Genomic DNA, 19512 nt, shown 5'->3' with positions numbered 1-19512 from the left:
CGTACCGCAAAAAAAAAAAAAAACAAACAAAAAACAAAACAAAAAAAAGAAAAGAAAAAAGATCCTGCGTGGTGCAACTAAGACCCGACGCAGCCAAAAACTAAATTTAAAAAGAAATGTTTTTTTTTTTTTTCAATAGCTCTTGGAGAAACCCAAAGAACCACAGTCAAAAAGTGACAGTTCTAGGATTTGAACCCAGGATTCCAAATTCCAAGTCCAAGCCCAGTGCGTTTTTACTATATTCTAATTGCTGGAAAGGAAGAAGGGCTCAGGAATTGACCAAGAGGACTGACAAATAGAGACAGAAAGAGATAGGATGCAGAAACTGAGGGACAAGGGCTCCTGGCAAAATTCTACAGGCACTACGTATTCACATCTGATGGAAGTTTAGACTTCCCATAACGAGTGGGCCAACTTTCTTATGCCTGGATTTAGTGAAGAGTGTTGCTAATTTAACATCATTTTAGAAAAGTGTATATACTATATATTAGGGAGGCTTGGGAATACAGTATACGATACAACTCATTTGTAAAAAGAGCAATCGGTCACGTTTCTGTTCTTGATGAGATGGGCTTGTGAGAGGTGGAGCTGAATGGATCAAGGTATGACCTGCTGGGTCTGAGGGAGATCGCATGTGGGCATCAATGCGCTTGTGTTAGACTTCAAATGCAGGTCTTAACGTCCAGTTAAGTTCTCTCTTAACTGTTACGGGGCCACATTCTCCCCCCTGCTAGGTGAGGATTTATTCGTGTTAGACTGGATCGGATTTTTAGGGATTGCTGAGACGTGCAGCTCACACTAGCCATTTCATCTGGACATCTCACAGTTTACAGCCGGAGAAAAGCACTATTGGATCCCAGTTGGAAACCATGACGTAAGTGTAAACGCTGTCTAGGAGAGTGTCCTGGGTACACTGGAGTATTAGTGCCGTTTGCAGTTTTTTTTTTTTTTTTTTCTCTTTTGAGGGGTAGTGGGCAGTAGACTTAAAGAAAAAAACAAAACACCTAAACTTCTAAGCAAAATTGTTAGAAGCAGCATGCCCCTTGCCCATGCCTGGAATTGCTTCCTACCCTTCCCGCGTCTCCTGCATCGGCAGGCGGACTCTCAAGCACTGCGCCACCAGGGAAGCCCCCGTTTGCAGTTTTTAACTTTAGCATGAATATTTCAGGCAACTGGAGGCACTTGAGAGCAGCGAAGACAATTAAGTACTTGGAACCTAGGAGTCATGAGGAAAGAAGCTGGCCGCTCCTGGAGAAGGATATAAAAGGGATGGTAACCAGCTGTTATCCACGTGCTTTGGAAGACATAAGTATCTAACCAGTCTCAGAGGAAATTTTCTCAAATAGAAGAAGTAACACAAAGAAGCCAGTTGGATTCTCGACCAGAGTTGTAAAGATACTCTACCCTCCTCTCCCATTGAAGGAACAGTGAAAACGGAAATACCGCCTACCTCTATGTGGGTATTTTGAGAATTAGCACAGTGTGCAACACACGCAAGCCCTCCATAAGCATTAGTTTTCCTTCTCCTTGTCCTCGAAGAAATTCAAGTCAGAAGATGGCATTTTTTGGCCTAGGCCAAAGGTTGGCAGAGTACCGCCTGAGGGCCAAATCTGGCCTGCCGCCTGTTTTTGTCAAGGGTCTTATTGGAACACACCCTCGCCCGCCCATTCCTCTCCATCTACGCTAGGCTGCTGGAGACCTACCCAGAGTTGAGTAGTTGTGATGGGGAACTGATAACCTGCAAAGCTGAAAATATTTAGTCTCTGGTCCTTTACAGGCAAAGTTTGCAGACTCCTGGGCTTCCCTGGCGGCGCAGTGGTTGAGAGTCCGCCTGCCGACGCAGGGGACGCGGGTTCGTGCCCCGGTCCGGGAGGATCCCACGTGCCGCGGAGCGGCTGGGCCCGTGAGCCGTGGCCGCTGAGCCTGCGCGTCCGGAGCCCGCGCTCCGCAGCGGGAGAGGCCACAGCAGTGAGAGGCCTGCGAACTGTGCAGACTCCTGCTCTAGGATAACGATAACAAACCACCATGAAGGAGCCGTCTGGGGGTCTTCTAGGGATAGTCTTCTATTATGGCTTTGGAAGAGGATCCCGTGACTCTGAAACTTTGAACGAATGAAGAGTCAAGGCCACTGGCATTGGTTGGAGATGTCATTTAGGTGGCATTAGGTGCTTTTCCTGGGCTCCACAAGAATTGCTATAGGTGTTTGCATCAGTGAAGGTGAGTCATTTTATGCCCATCAAGTACGACTCCCGAAGAGGCACACTGACCCCTGTCAGTTTCACTGCTGACCTGCCCATTCAAACCATGTCATTTTTATGTCCCCCTACCATAGAATAAAGAATATTTTAGAAGAAGGAGGTATGAAGTTGACCGTTTTGTCCTTTCTTTGTCTCCCACATGAGTCGGCCTTGACCTTTCAGGAGAGGCAAAGCTTCTCAACCAAATAAAAACAGGCCTAACAGGGAATAACACCTGGGCGATTTTGAAAACTAGATAAGCCCTGAGATGGAAGAAAAGATTCCCTTTTTATGTTTTGGTCTTCATTTTGATGCTTTGTTATCAAGTACACGATAAGATCAGGTCTGAGAGTCACAGTAAATGCTGTTTTGTGCCATTATAAGCTTTCTTCCCCCACTAAAAGCAGGCTGATTTTATTCTTTCTAACTGGCGGACTCTTGTTTCAAAGGCCTTGAACTCTAGGCTGATACTGAAAAGGCTTTGACCTGTCAAAGGGAAGCATCTTCAGCTGGAACAAAGCACCTCAAAGCCTCTATTCTCTGCGGTACTCGGCCTTGAAAATGCACACAAAGGCAAGGAAGGGCAAGGCCAGCCAATCACACCCCAGACACAGGAGCCCAGGCGCCGAGAATTTCCCAGCAGCCCCCGCACTCACCTCTCAGTGATATTTTTCGCGGTCTGTAGGAAACGCGCGTGATCATTCTCCTTCAGAGAGTGTTCCGCTTGGGAGATGAGTGATGCCGACCGCTCAATGCACTGCTTGCAGTTTGCAATCTGCTGAGCCAGTTTGCGAAGCCTCATCACCTTGAACAAAAGAGGCACCAAGATGGTTACACGGGTGGGCTTGCTTAGTGAAAACGTGTTGGGCTGGACCCTCCCGGTGCGTGCGTCTTACTGTATGCGAGTCATCCTTCAGTAAACGTTCAAAAAGGAGGCAGAGAAAGACGGAAACCCCAGCTATGGCACTCTTGTCTTAGCTATTCTTTATCTCCTTGGAGAAGTGCTGCTAATTTGTTTTAAGAGGAAACTCTGAATTGCGAATTGCTTCCCTGTTGATGGGGGAAAAAGGTGTTGCCCAGTGTGAGTTATGGAGGGTCACCGGACCCCTTCCCGCACACAATTACCGTAAGATCGTAGGGAACCCTGAAACTTTCTCTAGTTCAATTTTTCAGCTGGGCCATTGAGGAAATAAAACACCTCTATAGGTGCAAATGTGTGCCTTCAGTCAAAACCATTTTCTAAGAAGTTCTTTGCTATCCATGTAATAAAATCGCGATGTAAAAACATTAGGTATCACTATTTCCCACACTATCTCAAACTCATGTGTTAAATTAACAGAAAGGGAGCATTTTTTTCCATTGATTAATATTTTTCCTGTTGAACAGATGAGAGAAAGCCAAAGAAAGCACAGCTGGGCCATTTCCCCTCACCGGGAGCGTCATTTCCAGGCACTTTGTGCCTACTTGATAACTAAAACTATTTTGATAAGCATTTCCCAGTCGGGATAGAAACGCACGTTTGGCTCCAACCTCCATTCCAACTCCTGATTCCGTCTTGCTTGCAAACGACCCTCAAACGTAATTGACCATAACCTCTGGGGCAGGCCAAGATAAGTCCACGGTAACCCACTTGACCATTTGCTCTGGTGTTTGAAATGTGCTCAGAGATGAAGCCCTCTGGCCGGAAGCCAAGTTCAAATGAGACGGCTAATTGGAATTGCCGTGCGCCTGGTGCCCCGGTGCACACAGCCTGGGACAGGTCTTGGCCGGCTTTATGATCATTCCGGAACAGAAAACAGCCCTGGGTGAAAGGCTAGGGAGGCTCAGGCTCCCTCCAGAATTCCTGCTAACTCCAAGAAATTCCTCCTTTCTCCAAGTCATCATTATCGTCCCCGCGCAAGTCTTAACAGAAGAAAAGGAAGGAAGGAGGTGGCCGGACTTGAGGCCTCTGAGGACTGTCCAATTTCAGCTCTGTCCTCCTACAGCAAACAAAGGAAATGAATGCTGAATCGTGAGGCATCTGCCACAAGACTGCAGGCAAGAGTGAGAAAGATTCTTGAAAGTAAAGGCTTAGAGAAATGAAGTGTCAAAACTCTGGGGCAAGGCTTCCCTGGTGGCGCAGTGGTTAAGAATCTGCCTGCCAATGCAGGGGACACAGGTTCAAGTCCTGGTCCGGGAAGATCCCACATGCCGCAGAGCAACTAAGCCTGTGTGCCACAACTACTGAGCCTGCGCTCTAGAGCCCGTGGGCCACAACTACTGGGGCCGCATGCCACAACTACTGAATCCCGTGCACCTAGAGCCCGTGCTCCGCAACAAGAGAAGCCACCGCAATGAGAAGTCCACGCACAGCAACAAAGAGTAGCCCCCACTCGCCACAACTAGAGAAAGCCCGTACGCAGCAACGAAGCCCCGGTGCAGCCAAAAGTTAAAAAAATTTTTAAAAAAACAACAAAAAAACTCTGGGGCAGAGTATGTTATCTTAAGCCCCGGTAAGAGATTTACCTCATTGTATATAATTATAGTGACCATCACCGCAGATTAACTGCGTTCATTAGTTGAATAAAATAACACTTATTTTACACCAAATAGAATTCAGCTGCTAACAACATTATATCCAGAGGTTAAGCTAAGAAAGGCACAGAGTCCCATTCAAGATATTAGAACGTATCCTTAAGAAACTGTCAGAGGAAGAAATATTTAATCACATAACATAAAGAATGCTTTCAATTACACAGCAGAATTGAAGATATTTAATACAATTCTAACAACAACAACAACAAAATAAGGACCAAATATTCCTTTTGAGTAACTTCATGTCCTTTCGGTATACCTAATAACAGTGACCCCACAGATGACAGAATGGAAAATATGCTTGAACCCCATTTTCTTCTTTTTAAAAAAATTTCTATCATGATACTGGAAAGTAAAAGCGACATAAGAGGAAAAGGAAGAAGAAGGGAAAAAAAAAGCCCTAAATCATGCATAAGTTGAAGCAAAGCCAAAATGAGAGCCTCCTTTGAAAATATAGGAATCTTTTACAGAAAACTGTTGGCGTAATTTTAATTTTAGTTCAGTGTACAAATTCCGTCTGATATACCAGATTGGAGCTTTCCAAACCTGGTGTGCGCAAGATTCAGCTGGGGACCTTTGTTAAAGAAAAACTGTAGATGTTCGGGCCGGCACCCGCATATCCTAGGGGACGAGTTGTAATTGGCAGGGTGGCAGGAATCTGCATTTTAACAAGCAATGAACGTTTTTTGATCTGCAGGTGATGAATTGTCCGTATGGACAGGATTAGCATTTAAAAAACTAAATGAGGGCTTCCCTGGTGGCGCAGTGGCTGAGAGTCCGCCTGCCGATGCAGGGGACGCGGGTTCGTGTCCCGGTCCGGGAGGATCCCACGTGCCGCGGAGCGGCTGGGCCCGTGAGCCGTGGCCGCCGAGCCTGCGCGTCCGGGGCCTGCGCTCCGCGACGGGAGAGGCCACGACAGTGAGAGGCCCGCGTACCGCAAAAAAAAATAAAAAACCACACACACACACACACACACACACACACACACACACACACAAACTAAATGAAAGAGAAGAGGAGAAAAGAAGGTAGCAGAAAGCATTCCTGGTAGAAAGGGCAAGGTAAGTTGTTTTTTTTGTTTTTTTGGGTTTTTTTTTGTGGTACGCGGGCCTCTCGCCGCTGTGGCCTCTCCCATTTGCGGAGCACAGGCTCCGGACGCGCAGGCTCGGCGGCCACGGCTCACGGGCCCAGCCGCACTGTCAACCACTGCGCCACCAGGGAAGCCCAAGGTAAGTTTTGTAAAACCTACTTCTCTGTGTGTGTGTGTGTTGTTTATGTGTGTGTGTGTGTCAGTGCTGGGTTTGATGTTATATGTATTTTTTACTGTGGGTTTCAGTAAAACGAAAATAAAAACTTTTCTAAGTTAGTTCACAAACTATGGTCTGTGGACCATATCCAGCATACAACCTGTTTGTGCAAATAGTTTTAATGGCACACTGCCACGTGCATATGTTTATGAATCATCTATGGCTGCTTTCACACTACACCATTGGGCAGCGGTGAGCTGTTCCGATAGAGACCGAAGGGCAAAACCCACAATATTCATTATCTGGCCCTTTACAGAAAAAAGTTTGCTGACTTGAATGATTCTGATCAGATGGCCCTGGATTTGAACACACTCTGTGAAACACTGACCTATGTGGTACCACACTTCAGAATCAGACACTGAGTATTTAGCAATATACGAATTTCTTCATTAGAAAACACTTCTTTAATATATTACTTAAAAGTTTTTCCACATTGGCACTGTTCTTTCTTTCCTTTGGGAAGTGCGACTGCACACTGTAATTGGTGGAATTCACTCCACACTCATCATGGAAATACCCTGCCTCCTTTTGGGGACATAGGCCTATTTAAATCAATTTATTTGCTGTTTATTTTACCTTACAAATGCTTTTTAAAAGTGGCCCTTTATTTTTCTTTAAATGCTTTTATGTATACGTACGGTTCCCATCCCAAAATTGTTAGGTCCAAACCATTGATCCTCAGTTAAAACAAGTATCTCAATCAACAAGGACTGTCCTCAGTGTTTCTATCAGGCTATACAAAAGCCCTGACATGTAGTCCAGGGGAATTATCTTACATTTTGGAGATTCAGAGTACATAAAAGCAGTGACGAGAAGGGACCCTTTTTCTTCTTTAGCTGCAGCCTTCCACCATAGGTATGTGTCTGAACATAAACACATAATTGGCTTAATCTGGAGTTTGCTGTCAGCTTTTCCTGTGTTGGCGTGAAATTTATCCCCTACTACTGAAGAAATAGCCAGTTCTTTCCCGGGGAGTCTCAGAGCTTGAGACTCTCCGATGAGTCTCAGTATAAAGGCTGCTGAGCTAGCTATTTATTTCAAAGAAGGTGCAAAGGTCTGAGAGCAGGAATTACCAGCATGTGCTAATGTGTAACATCGCCTGATTGGCAACCTCCCCAGTTGGAGGATTTGAGGTGGGTTTGTTTCCTCCAGATCGAATGGCATTGTGATTGGCGCCAGAGACAGATGAGGGCAAAGTAACTAGCCCTTCTCTGGATTGAGTGTCTTCAGACTTCCCAACCACCAGCCTGGGCACCCTCACTGGGCCCCAAGTCCATACTTGCCCTCCCTGCCCAGCCTCTCTGATTTCCAGGGCGTTGGCACCCATGCTCTTCTTTTCTTTAAAACGTATCTCTGACACCCGATGCCCTGGGGCCAGGGACTTACTCACTGTGAATTCCCGGGTCTGGGATGAACCAGTCCTCGGTCGTGTACCAAAGTAGTAACTCAGTGGAAAGCTGAATGGGGCCTTCCTCTCTTCAGTCTTTCCCAAGTAACACTGCCTTCTGGGATTATATCCCTGAGCAGACGTGCACTTTAAAAAAGTGACACATCTCAAACACACGGACCGTTTTTAAAGTCATATGATCAACTTTCCCATACACAGTACCGGCTTTAGCAAATCTCAGTGTTTTCATCATATTAGCGTCTGATTTTTCAAAAGGAAGTCAAATATTATCGATGGCACTGAAGCCTTTGTGCGTCCCTCCCTAGTTTCATTCGTGTCCCTCTCCAGAGAACAACCTACCTCTTGATGACTCCCAAGCATGTTGATGTATATATGCCTAAACATTATCTGGGATTTTTTGGTAGTTCATCAAATTTTATATAACATTTCTCATTCCCTAAGAATCATCATAAAACTTGCTTCTATTTTTGTGATTTGTCCATATGAATACATATCACCCTAGTTCGTTACTTTTAATTTCTGAAGACTGTTCCATTGTACAAATGTACAATTTACGTGTCTTATAAACAGCTTTACTGAGATATAATTAATAGATAAGAAACTGCACATATTTCAAGTACAAATCTGATCAGGTTTCAAATACGTGTAAACCCATGAAACAGTCCTCACATTCAAGACAGTGAACGTATATATCACCCCCCACATTCTCCTCCTGTCCCTTTGTAATTCACCCCGCCCACCCCTCTGTCACTCATCGCTAAGCATCCATTGACTTGTTTTCTGTCACTGGAGATAATTAGAAAGTGTTATTTCTAGAATTTTGTATGAATATACTCATGCAGTATATACTATTTTCTGTCTGGCTTCTTTCACGCACCATAATTATATTGAGATTCATGTTGCTGCATGTGTCAAGAGTTCACTCCTTGCTGGGTAGTACTGCATTGTGTGGAAATGCCACAAACGGTTCATCTATTCATCTGCTGATAGACTTTGGGTCATTTCCAGTCAGGAAATTACCCTTAATATTACCCTTAATATTAACGTGAAAATTCACTGACAAGTTTTATATAGACATCCGCTTTCATTTTTCTTGGTAAACACCTAGAATGGCTGGATCGAATGCTAAGTGTATGTTTAACTACTGAAGAACGGGCCAAACAGTTTTCTCAAATATACTGTCTCCATTCTTAGAAACAGTGTGTGAGCTATAGTTCCTTCACATTCTCACCAACACTTGGCATGGTCCATCTTTTTAATTTAACTATCCTAGTACTTAAATAGTGGTATCTTATTGAAGTTTTAATTTGCATTTCCTTAATTATTAATGACTTTGAACATCTTTTCATGTGCTTACTTGCCATCCTTATACCTTCTTTGGTAAAGTATCTATTCCAGTCTTTTATCCATTTTGGTGAAGGGGTCATCTATTTCCTTATTAATGAGTTTTGAGAATTTGTTATATATTCTGGATACAATTACTTTATTAAATAAATAATTTACAAGTATTTTCTCCTACTATGTGGCTTGTCTTTACATTCTCTTAAGAGTGCCTTTTGGGGCTTCCCTGGTGGCACAGTGGTTGAGAGTCCGCCAGCCGATGCAGGGGACACGGGTTCGTGCCCCGGTCCGGGAGGATCCCACATGCGGCGGAGCGGCTGGGCCCGTGAGCCGTGGCCGTTGGGCCTGCGCGTCCGGAGCCTGTGCTCCGCAGCGGGAGAGGCCGCAGCAGTGAGAGGCCCATGTACTGGGGGCAGGGGGGGGGGGGGGGTGCCTTTTGAGGAGAAGTTTTTACTTTTGGTGAAATACAATATATAATTATCTCTATAGTGTGTAAATATTTCTTTTATGTTTCTGCCAGTGTATATAATCTTTGGCCACCAAAGTTCACCAAGATTTCCTCCCATGTTTTCTTTCTTCTAGAATTTTCAGAGTTTTTACCTTTTACATTTAGGTATATGATCCATTGACATTTAACTTTTGTATGCGGTGTGAAGTATGGATCAAGTTTCCTATTCTTCTGTGTAGACAGCCTCCCCTATGTGTGTGCAGGCTAAAACTCAGCTTCCACAATTCCCTTCCCCTTGAGTTTTCTTTGCCATTTCAGTGCACACATTTTTCCCTCCGAAACTTCTAATTTTTATATCTATTTTTTTTCTTATTTCACATCCTTCTTTTGTGGTTTCACAATTTTTTGCTCTTTTAGGATAGAAGTTATTCCTTCATGTAACTCTTTGAACATCTTCTTAACATTTTCACATAAAATTAATTTCGGCTGAGGTGAGAAAATGTCTTTGATTTTGTTGGCTGTATTTTTAGAAATTCAAGATCTCTTTATTTGCTTTGGAATTGTGGTTTGAGTTTCTGTCTTCAAGGGCTGAAGTCATTCATAATGTTTTTCTCCCTCACCCACCTTGCTTAGCCTATCCTGTCTGTTTTACAGTCTCCTTCACCCCATCCTCGGGGGTCCCCATTCCAGAATCTTGTATTATCTCTGCATTTCTGAGGCTCCCGTTTTGTGTAGGTATCAGAAACAGTGCAGAGCCAGGCTCCAACCCAGCTGACTTACTCTAGACTCCCAGGCCTGAAGTTTGCTAACAGCTATGACCCTAGGTGAAGGCTGGCAATAATCTGTTTTCGGTCCCTTTGAATGAACTGAGAAGCCTTACACAGCCCATGGCATTAACCAGTGAGCCGGATTTCACTTTCCCATACCATCTGGAGCACTTCTAGCCCTTTTACCCCGACATTTCCAAAACTATTTAGCCACAGGAGTTGAAGGTGTAGCTGCTTTGGTCTCTTCCAGACCAAGTCCCAGGAGCCTGCGTCTCAAAAAGCCACCGTCATGGCTTTGTAGTTTTCTTCTGTGTCTGGCCCATGGAGATGTTTATCTGGTTTTGGGCCCAGCTATGTGTCCCTTTGCTTTTCTGTTTTACTATGTTCCCTATCACGGACATGAGTCCAGGGTAGAGTGGGTGCACCAGAGCCTGAAGCCCATGCATCACCATGGCTGGAACTGGGGACACACACCCCTTCGCTACTTTGCTCTAGCTCATGAGAGGAACCCTCATGCTGGGAAGTTACGTAAGGGAAAGGAAGACCTGTTGGCCAGGAAGTTGTGGTGGAGAGTCACTGCAGGCTGAGTAAGGGCCCCCAAAGATGCCCACATCCTAATCCCAGGAGTTTTAAAAATATGCTACCTTACATGACCAAAGGGACTTTGCAGATGTGACGAAGTGCAGGATCTGGAGATGGGGGATATCCTAGATTATCTGGTTGACCCCAATGTAATTATAAGGGTCCTTATGAGAGAGAGAACCAGGAGAGTCTGTGCCAGAGAAAGAGATTTGAGGATGGGTGCAATGCTCAGACTGATATGAAGAAACCACAAGCCAAGGAATGTGGGTGACTTCTAAAAGCCAGAAGAGAAGTTGATTCTGCCCTAGAGCCTCCAGAAAGAAACAGCACTGCTGAAATCTTGACTTTAGCCGAGTTGTGACTGATTTTAGACTTCTGACCTCCAAAAGGTCAGGCATCAATAAATCTGTGTTGTTTTAAGCCACCAAGTTTGTGGTAATCTGTTCCAGCAGCAATACGGAAGTAATATGCATATTGAGAGCTGATCCCTGCACACTACCACATAAAGGCAACAAATTACCTTCCGCATGTATGTTAATAATTAATTACAGCTGTTTTCAGGCTCTCACGTGCCTGAGAACCCGGAAGACATCAGGTATTATGAAAAAACATTCATAACGTTTTTCTCCCTCACCCACCGTGCTTAGCCTATCCTGTCTGTTTTACAGTCTCCTTCACCCCATCCTCGGGGGTCCCCATTCCAGAATCTTGTATTGTCTCTGCATTTCTGAGGCTCCCGTTTTGTGTAGGTATCAGAAACAGTGCATCACGGCGCATGATGTCAGAATGGTGCATGTCATCACGGCGCATGATGTCAGAATGGTGCATGTCATCACGGTGCATGATGTCAGAATGGTGCATGTCATCACGGTGCATGATGACAGAAGAGGAAGTAGATCCTGTACAGATTCCAGGCTGACACTCAGGATCATTTGTATGTGGGGGAAAGTAGCTGTTCAACGCATCTGAGTCCGTCCCTGGCCAGGGAAGAATTGTGTATTAATTTGATAATCTGCTGGAACAGCTTCCAGAACTATTTGATTTGACTTCAACTTTTCTGATCACCATCACAGTGTACGTGTATAAACAGTTTTCAATGTATACAGACAAAGCAGTCTAAAACATTCTACAATATTAGAGGCACCTTTAAAAGTTTGAAGAAAACAGAGAAGAGCACATACATAAGCTGTTGTAATCTGTGTACTACGTAATACTTGCCAAGTGGATTTAATTATACATGTCATTATAGTTATGAGCAGTAATAACAGAGATTCATGAACTGACTGGATCTGGAATGAATGCTTCTAGTTTTAGATATTTACAAAATTGTCTTGTGAGGGTGGCAGAGAAATGGGGAAAATAAAGTAGATCATAAGTATTTCAGTAAAAACATGACTAATTTAAAAATAGAATAAAGTGATGGATTCTTAAGTTATCAACATTTCTGAATGAATTTTGAATAAATAAGAAGATGGCCATAAAGAATATAACCTAAATTTGTGAACTGCTTTTTGAGTATAGTTTACTATAAAACCATAGGAATTTTAAACATGCAAACATCAGCAAAGAAGTGCTATTAATACTGTATATCCACGAAGGGGTATAAGATATGGTGCAGCTACAGGAGTTTTGCCACGATGAAACTGACACCTGTCTAAATTCCCTCAAGAGCATGAGAAAGCACTTCATAATTTCTGTATATAAAGTCTGATTCATTTAAACATTTATTTAATACTCTTTTGATTGCTAGAATATAGCAATAAATATGAAATGAACTCTTCCTCTATGGAACCCACCTTCTCATAGAGAAGAGAGATGGAAAACAGTGGCTACAACAGACCACAGCTCCATGCTGTGCCCTGGAGCTGGGAAACGGAGCAGCCTTTGTATTACAGGCATGCCTAGGAGACCGTAACACAAAGAAAGGGTGGAGGAAAAAATGGCCAACCAAGAGGCTTTGAACTACGTCTTCAAGACTTAGGACGAGACTATAGACAATATAGAAGAAGGGGTCATTCAATATTTCCTAAGCTACTGAAGTGCATGGGAGTATATTTTCTCTAGGTAGAGAATACAAAAGCTTCGGCCCTAGAAATCGTACCTTCCCTTCTTTGATCTTGGTTCCAATAACTTGTCGTCTTTGCTGAATGATCTCAATAAGAAGATCACACTCCTCCATCAATTTGGCTTCTTGACGTGATGCATTGACCTATGGGATAGATAAAATGGTGAGCATTAACTGGGCATTTGTTTTAGTTAAATGCTCTTTTTTTAATGTAGACTAGTATGTTTCTGGTAATTGCTGAAAACATCTTTTATTAAAGAATTTATTGAGGTATAGTTGCTATACAATATTATATAAGTTTCAGGTGTACAATATAGTGATTCACATTTTTTAAAGGTTATATTCCATTTATAGTTATTATTAAATATTGGCTATATTCCCTGTGTTGTAAATATATCCTTGTAGCTTATCTATTTTATACACAGTAGTTTGTACCTCTTATTCCCCTACCCCATCTTGCCCCTCCCCCCTTCCCTCTCCCCAGCGGGAACCACTAGCTTGTTCTCTATATCTGTCATGAAAAGATCTTTTATTTTTTGATTTGTCTACTTTTTTCTTTTTTTTTTTAACATCTTTATTGGAGCATAATTGCTTTACAACGTTCTGTTAGTTTCTGCTGTACAGCAAAGTGAATCAGCTGTACGTACACATATATCCCCACGTCCCCTCCCTCTTGCGTCTCCCTCCCACCCTCCCTACCCCACCCCTCTAGGTGGTCACAAAGCACCGAGCTGATCTCCCTGTGCTATGCGGCTGCTTCCCACTAGCTATCTCTTTCACCTTTGGTAGTGTACACATGTCCATGCCAGTCTCTCACTTTGTCCCAGCTTACCCTTCCCCCACCCCCTGTCCTCAAGTCCATTCTCTACGTCTGCATCTTTATTCCTTTCCTGCCCCTAGGTTATTCGGAACTTTTTTTTTTTTTTTTTGATTCCATACATATGTGTTAGCATCCCGTATTTATTTTTCTCTTTCTGACTTACTTCACTCTGTATGACAGACTCTAGGTCCATCCACCTCACTACAAATAGCTCAGTTTCGTTTCTTTTTAGGGCTGAGTAATACTCCATCGTGTATATGTGCCACATCTTCTTTATCCATTCATCTGTCGATGGACACTTAGGTTGCTTCCATGTCCTGGCTATTGTAAATAAAGCTGCAGTGAACACTGTGGTACATGACTCTTTTGGAGTTAAGGTTTTCTCAGGGTATACGCCCAGTAGTGGGATGGCTGGGTCGTATGGTAGAGTCCTGTTTTTAGTTTTTTAAGGCACCTCCATACTATTCTCCATAGTGGCTGTATCAATTTTCATTCCTACCAACAGTGCAGGAGGGTTCCCTATGAAAAGGTATTTCAAATGTTAACTCTTCTTCCAATTATGCAGGGATGGCAAATATAGGACTCACATGTCCACTCCCTATCTTCTTGCACCCCCGGAAAACGTTTATTATCCAATGACAGCAGTCTTTTTTGCTAAGCCATACTGAACCTCAGGGTCTTTTTTTTTTTTTTTTTTTAAATATTTATTTATTTGGCCACGCTGGGTCTTAGCTGCAGCATGCGGGATCTTTGTTACCATGTGCGGAATCTTTAGTTGCAGTAGTTGCAGCATGCGGGAACTTTGTTACCATGTGCGGGATCTTTAGTTGCAGTAGTTGCAGCATGCGGGATCTTTGTTACCATGTGCGGGATCTTTAGTTGCAGCAAGCAGGATCTAGCTCCCTGACCAGGTGTCGAACCCAGGCCCCCTGCACGGGGAGCACGGAGTCTTAGCCACTGGACCACCTGGGAAGTCCCTCAGGATCTTTCTTAACACACCATGTATGCAGCTATTACCAACTGATTGAAAATTGACACTTGAAATATATTTGCAATTCCTGCTTTTATATTTTGAAGGAAAGTGCAATTTTATCCTGTTAAACATAAAAAGTTAGAAAAAACTAATATTATTCTTTTATGGTGGATAGATTATCATCAATATCTTTTGGGCAAATTTTCCAAAAGCAAGATAGCAAGGTTACATTACCTTTATTTAACTTTTCTTTTATATGCAGACATGAACTTTGTATTTAATCACTATAAAAACATCAAAAAGGAAGAGGATGGCTGAATATCTTATTAATCTTATGGCATAATTTTAAATCTTACTTCTGCTGTACTTCAGGAAGGCCGGGGTTCTACAATGAAAGCCTGCTATTCTCCTGGCAAGGTAGATCATTGTAGAATGGCTTGTATTTGAAGTTTTTAAGGCTCACTGTATGCGAGGGAGGGTTAAGATGAGCTCATTCTTGGCCACTGGGCTTGGGAAATACTCTGCACGTGCTATTTCCTCCATCTCATGACAATTCTGAAATGCTTATTCACAGACAGAGACCCAGAAATCACAGCTGTGGGAAACGGAGATAGCATGCATGAGTTTTATGATTTTAACACAGCGCAGGAGAAGCTTGCAGTGATACAGAGAATGACAATAGCACTGATTACTCCAGTATAACTCAGGGAGGAGACATGGCCCAGTCACTAAGCCCTTTTGATTAGGGATACTTTCTTTAACTGGAGTAATTTCAATCTCTATGAATGACACAAACCGGAAGGGGGGTCAGGAGTTCAGAATAAAAATTCGCTGAGGGCTGTTCAGAGAAATCATGTCCTGTTTCCAGAGACCAGGATTCCTTGAGTTTTATTCCTGATCACTGTACGACAGGACAGAGAGACAACTCAAGATACTGCCTTATTGAGGAGATGGTGGTCACTGGCCATTTGCAGCGAACTATGAGATCATGTCTTATGTCAGATTAGCACACAGACATACTTGCTAAATGTTTCATAAACAAAAGAAAGAATTAAGAATGCACTGATGGCCAAGCACAGAACGTGGAACTCAGGCTAATATCTCAAGGGAGTTAATCACTGGGCTCAATTTCTCTTACCATTACTTTTCTGTCATCATTTCTAGTTCCCCTTGAGGCTTCTCAAATAAGTTGAGCTATCTATGGAAATATTTACTTGACACCCCACTACTCTCAAGAAACTTCTTGTCATTTCGTTTGACTTCAAACTGAATTTAATAACTGACTACAACCGAGCTGTGAAAAGGATGGGATCGTATTGAAACCATGGGCCCATTATAATGGAGTAAGTGAAATTTCTGGAAAATAGCACCTTACACTTGAAAAGTATCTCCTAGAATGAGCCCTCAGAGCTAAGCTGTACTTGAACATACAATCAAGGTAAATCCAATTGGATGCAAGCTCCATAAAGGGAGGGATCTTTGGCTGTTGTATGAAATGAGGCATCTATCCCAAGCATCTGGCACCAGATTTGGCACAGAATAGGCACTCAAAAACTATTTGTTGAATGAACAGATAGTGAAAACGATCTTCCAACAAGAGACAAGGTAAAATGTAGTGAAGCAAGTAGCTATCATGATATATTACAAGCACTCAATACGCAGGTATTGGATTTGTTGGTTTTCCAGGACTGTACAGATACAAAAATATGTCTTTTTAAGTTTTTTTTTTTTTAAGGGGGAAGGGTGTTGATTTTCTTGTTTTTACAGCCTTACTGAAATATACTTCGCATATCATAAAATTCACCCATTTAAAGTGTACGGCTTGTGGGTTTGAGTGTATTCAGAGTTCTATAATCATCATCACAATCTAATTTTAGAAAACTTTCAATATCCCCTAAAGAATTCCCATACCCATTTGCAGTAACTCCACATTCTTGCTACCCACCCCATTTCAAGGCTTAGGTAACCACTAATCTATGTTCTGTCTCTTTACGGATTTGCCTGTTCTGGACATTTCATAAAAATGGAATCAAACAATATGCGATCCTTTCTGTCTGGCTTCTTTCACTTAGCATAACGTTTTCAAGATTCCTCCAAGTCACAGCATGTGTCAGTGCTCCATCCCTTTTTATGCCAAATATTATTCCATTTAAGCAAATATACCGCACTTTGTTCATCCATATTCTCTAGTAGATGGACACGTGGGGTGCTTCTACATTTTAGTGACTATAAACAATACTGCTATGAACATTCACGTATAAATTTTTGTGTGCGCATATGTATTCATTCTTCTTGAGTACAGGAGTAGAATTGCTGGGTCACATGTTAATTCTGTGTTTAACTTTTTGAGGAACTGCCAAACGGTTTTCCAAAGGGGCCGCATCATTTTATATTCCAACAAGAAGTATGTGAGGCTTCCAATTTCTCCACATCCTTGCCAACACTTGATACTGTCTGTCTTTTTTGTTTTATTCATCCTAGTGAGTGTGGAGTGGCATCTCACTGTGGTTTTTTTTTTTTTTTTTTTTTTTTCCTTGCGTTATGCGGGCCTCTCACTGTTGTGGCCTCTCCCATTTGCGGAGCACAGGCTCCGGACGCGCAGGCTCAGCGGCCATGGCTCACGGGCCCAGCCGCTCCGCGGCATGTGGGATCCTCCCGAAACGGGGCACGAACCCGCGTCTCCTGCATCGGCAGGCGGACTCTCAAGCACTGCGCCACCAGGGAAGCCCCTCACTGTGGTTTTGATTTGCATTTCCCTGATGGCTCATGATGTTGAGCATCTTCTCATGTGCTTCTTGGCCATATGTGTATCTAATTTAGAGATAAGACTATTCATATCCTTTGCTCATTGTGTAATTGGGCCATTTGTCTTATATAGTTGAACTGTATGATTTCTTTATATATTCTGGATACAAGTCCCTTGTGAGCTATGTGACTTGCAAATCTTTTCCCCCATTCTGTGGGTTGTCTTTTCATTTTCTTGGTGGTGACTTTTGAAGCACAAAAGTTTTAAAGTTTGACAGAGTCTAATTTATCTCTTGTTCCACTGTCACTTGTGCTTTTCGTGTTGTAGCTAAGAAACCTAATCCAAGGTCATGAAGATTTATACCTCAGTTTTCCTCTAGAAGTTTTATCTCCTACACTTATGTCTACAAACCATTTTAAATTAAGTTTTGTCTATTATTATGAGAAGTAGGGGTCCAACTTCATCCTTATATTTATGGATATCCAGTTGCCTAAGCACCATTTATTGAAAAGACTATTCTTTCCTCCACTGAAGTGTCTTAGCACTTGGTCAAAACTCAACTGACCATATTGTGAGGTCCTTAGGTTTTGATGTGGCTGCTAACATATTCTCTGGTTAAAGATATTCTGGTTTTCATAACTCAAAGACACATGCACCCCAATGTTCATCGCAGCACTATTACAATAGCCAGGTCATGGAAGCAACCTAAATGCCCATCCACAGATGAATGGATGAAGAAGATGTGGTACATATATACGATGGAATATTACTCAGCCATAAAAAGGAACGAAATTGGGTCATTTGCAGAGACGTGGATGGACCTAGAGACTGTCATACAGAGTGAAGCAAGTCAGAAAGAGAAAAACAAATATCATATATTAACGCATATATGTGGAATCTAGAAAAATGGTACAGATGAACCTGTTCGCAAGGCAGAAATAGAGACAGAGACGTAGAGAACAAACCTATGGACACCAAGGGGGGGGAAGGGGAGGTGGGATAAATTGGGAGATTGGGATTGACATATATATACTAACTAATATGTATAAAATAGATAACTAACAAGAACCTGCTGTATAGCACAGGGAACTCCACTTCACTGTATGGTAGAAACTAACACAACATTGTACATTGTAAAACAACTATCCCCCCCCCCCCCAAAAGAAAAAGAAGATATTCTGGTTTTGACTGAACCTAGTAAGACCCTGCTAGTAACTCTAAAGTAGGTGCCATGAAATGTGGTACGGAGTACGAGCTCTGCTCGTAGGATGATACTGAGAAAGTCGAGGAGTATGTCCGTTTCTAAGTTGTCCTATTTTGTAAAATGAGGTGAATATTATCTGCTCTCTCAGTCAAGTGGGATTTTTGTGGTAAATACAATACCACAATATATGAGGAATAAGATATGGGGAAATGACTTACATTATGAAGCCACAGACAGATCTATGGTAGTATTGTCTGCATTGGGACGTAGTTTTGTTAAGAGACTATGATTTAGTTTGGGATCTATTTCACTCTCAAAATCATTGCAATTTGGGTTACTCTACGGTAGGAAAAGTGTCTCAGTCGCCATCATAACGTGCGGTTCAATTTAATCCAAATTCTGACTAATCGATATTTACGATGAATACGTTTGTTTTACCGACACAGTGGGCTGAAATCTACTTTGTTGAGCCAGATATGTTTTGAGAAAGCTGATACTGCAACCACCGTCGTCCCAAAATATAAATTCCCAGAAATTGGGGAATATCATCTCTCTCTTTTTTTTTTTTTTTGCGTTACGCAGGCCTCTCACTGCTGTGGCCTCTCCCCTTGCGGAGCACAGGCTCCGGACGCGCAGGCTCCGCGGCCATGGCTCACGGGCCCAGCCGCTCCGCGGCATGTGGGATCTTCCCGGACCGGGGCACAAACCCGTGTCCCCTGCATCGGCAGGCGGACTCTCAACCACTGGGCCACCAGGGAAGCCCTCATCTGATCATTTTAGGTCAAGTATTATCCTTAGATCTTTCAAAGAATACAGATGCGACCTTCCTTTGAAACTGGGAAAGTTGAATCTCTTTTCCCACTTTGATGAAGCTTCCAAATATCTGTAACCCTACCATTCTTATATTCCAAAAGGTACAATAAAATGAGTTGATTGCTAGCCTATATTTCTAAAATCCTTCCAGTACAAAGAAGTTTTCCACAGTTGTGCTGTTTCATGTGTCACTTAAAAAAAAAAAAGTTAATGATTTCGTTGGACTT

General features: G+C 42.7%; 1 protein-coding gene across 2 annotated transcripts in view; it reads right to left on the bottom strand.

Moving 5' to 3' along the window:
• The window catches only part of MID1 (midline 1), a 181826-nt gene that overhangs the window by 46781 nt on the left and 115533 nt on the right, over positions 1-19512 (bottom strand). For both annotated transcript variants that reach the window (XM_007455066.1, XM_007455067.1), the window contains 2 exons: positions 12766-12873; positions 2894-3042 (listed from right to left, as the gene is read on the bottom strand). In XM_007455066.1, the coding sequence (XP_007455128.1) occupies positions 2894-3042; positions 12766-12873 (257 nt within the window). The remainder of the gene's footprint in view (positions 1-2893; positions 3043-12765; positions 12874-19512) is intronic.

This window comes from Lipotes vexillifer, unplaced genomic scaffold (genome assembly GCF_000442215.2).
Source record: "Lipotes vexillifer unplaced genomic scaffold, Lipotes_vexillifer_v1.1 scaffold431, whole genome shotgun sequence".
NCBI lineage: Eukaryota > Metazoa > Chordata > Mammalia > Artiodactyla > Lipotidae > Lipotes > Lipotes vexillifer.
Note: the sequence above shows the minus strand (reverse complement) of the source record. Positions and strands in the feature narration are given on the sequence as shown.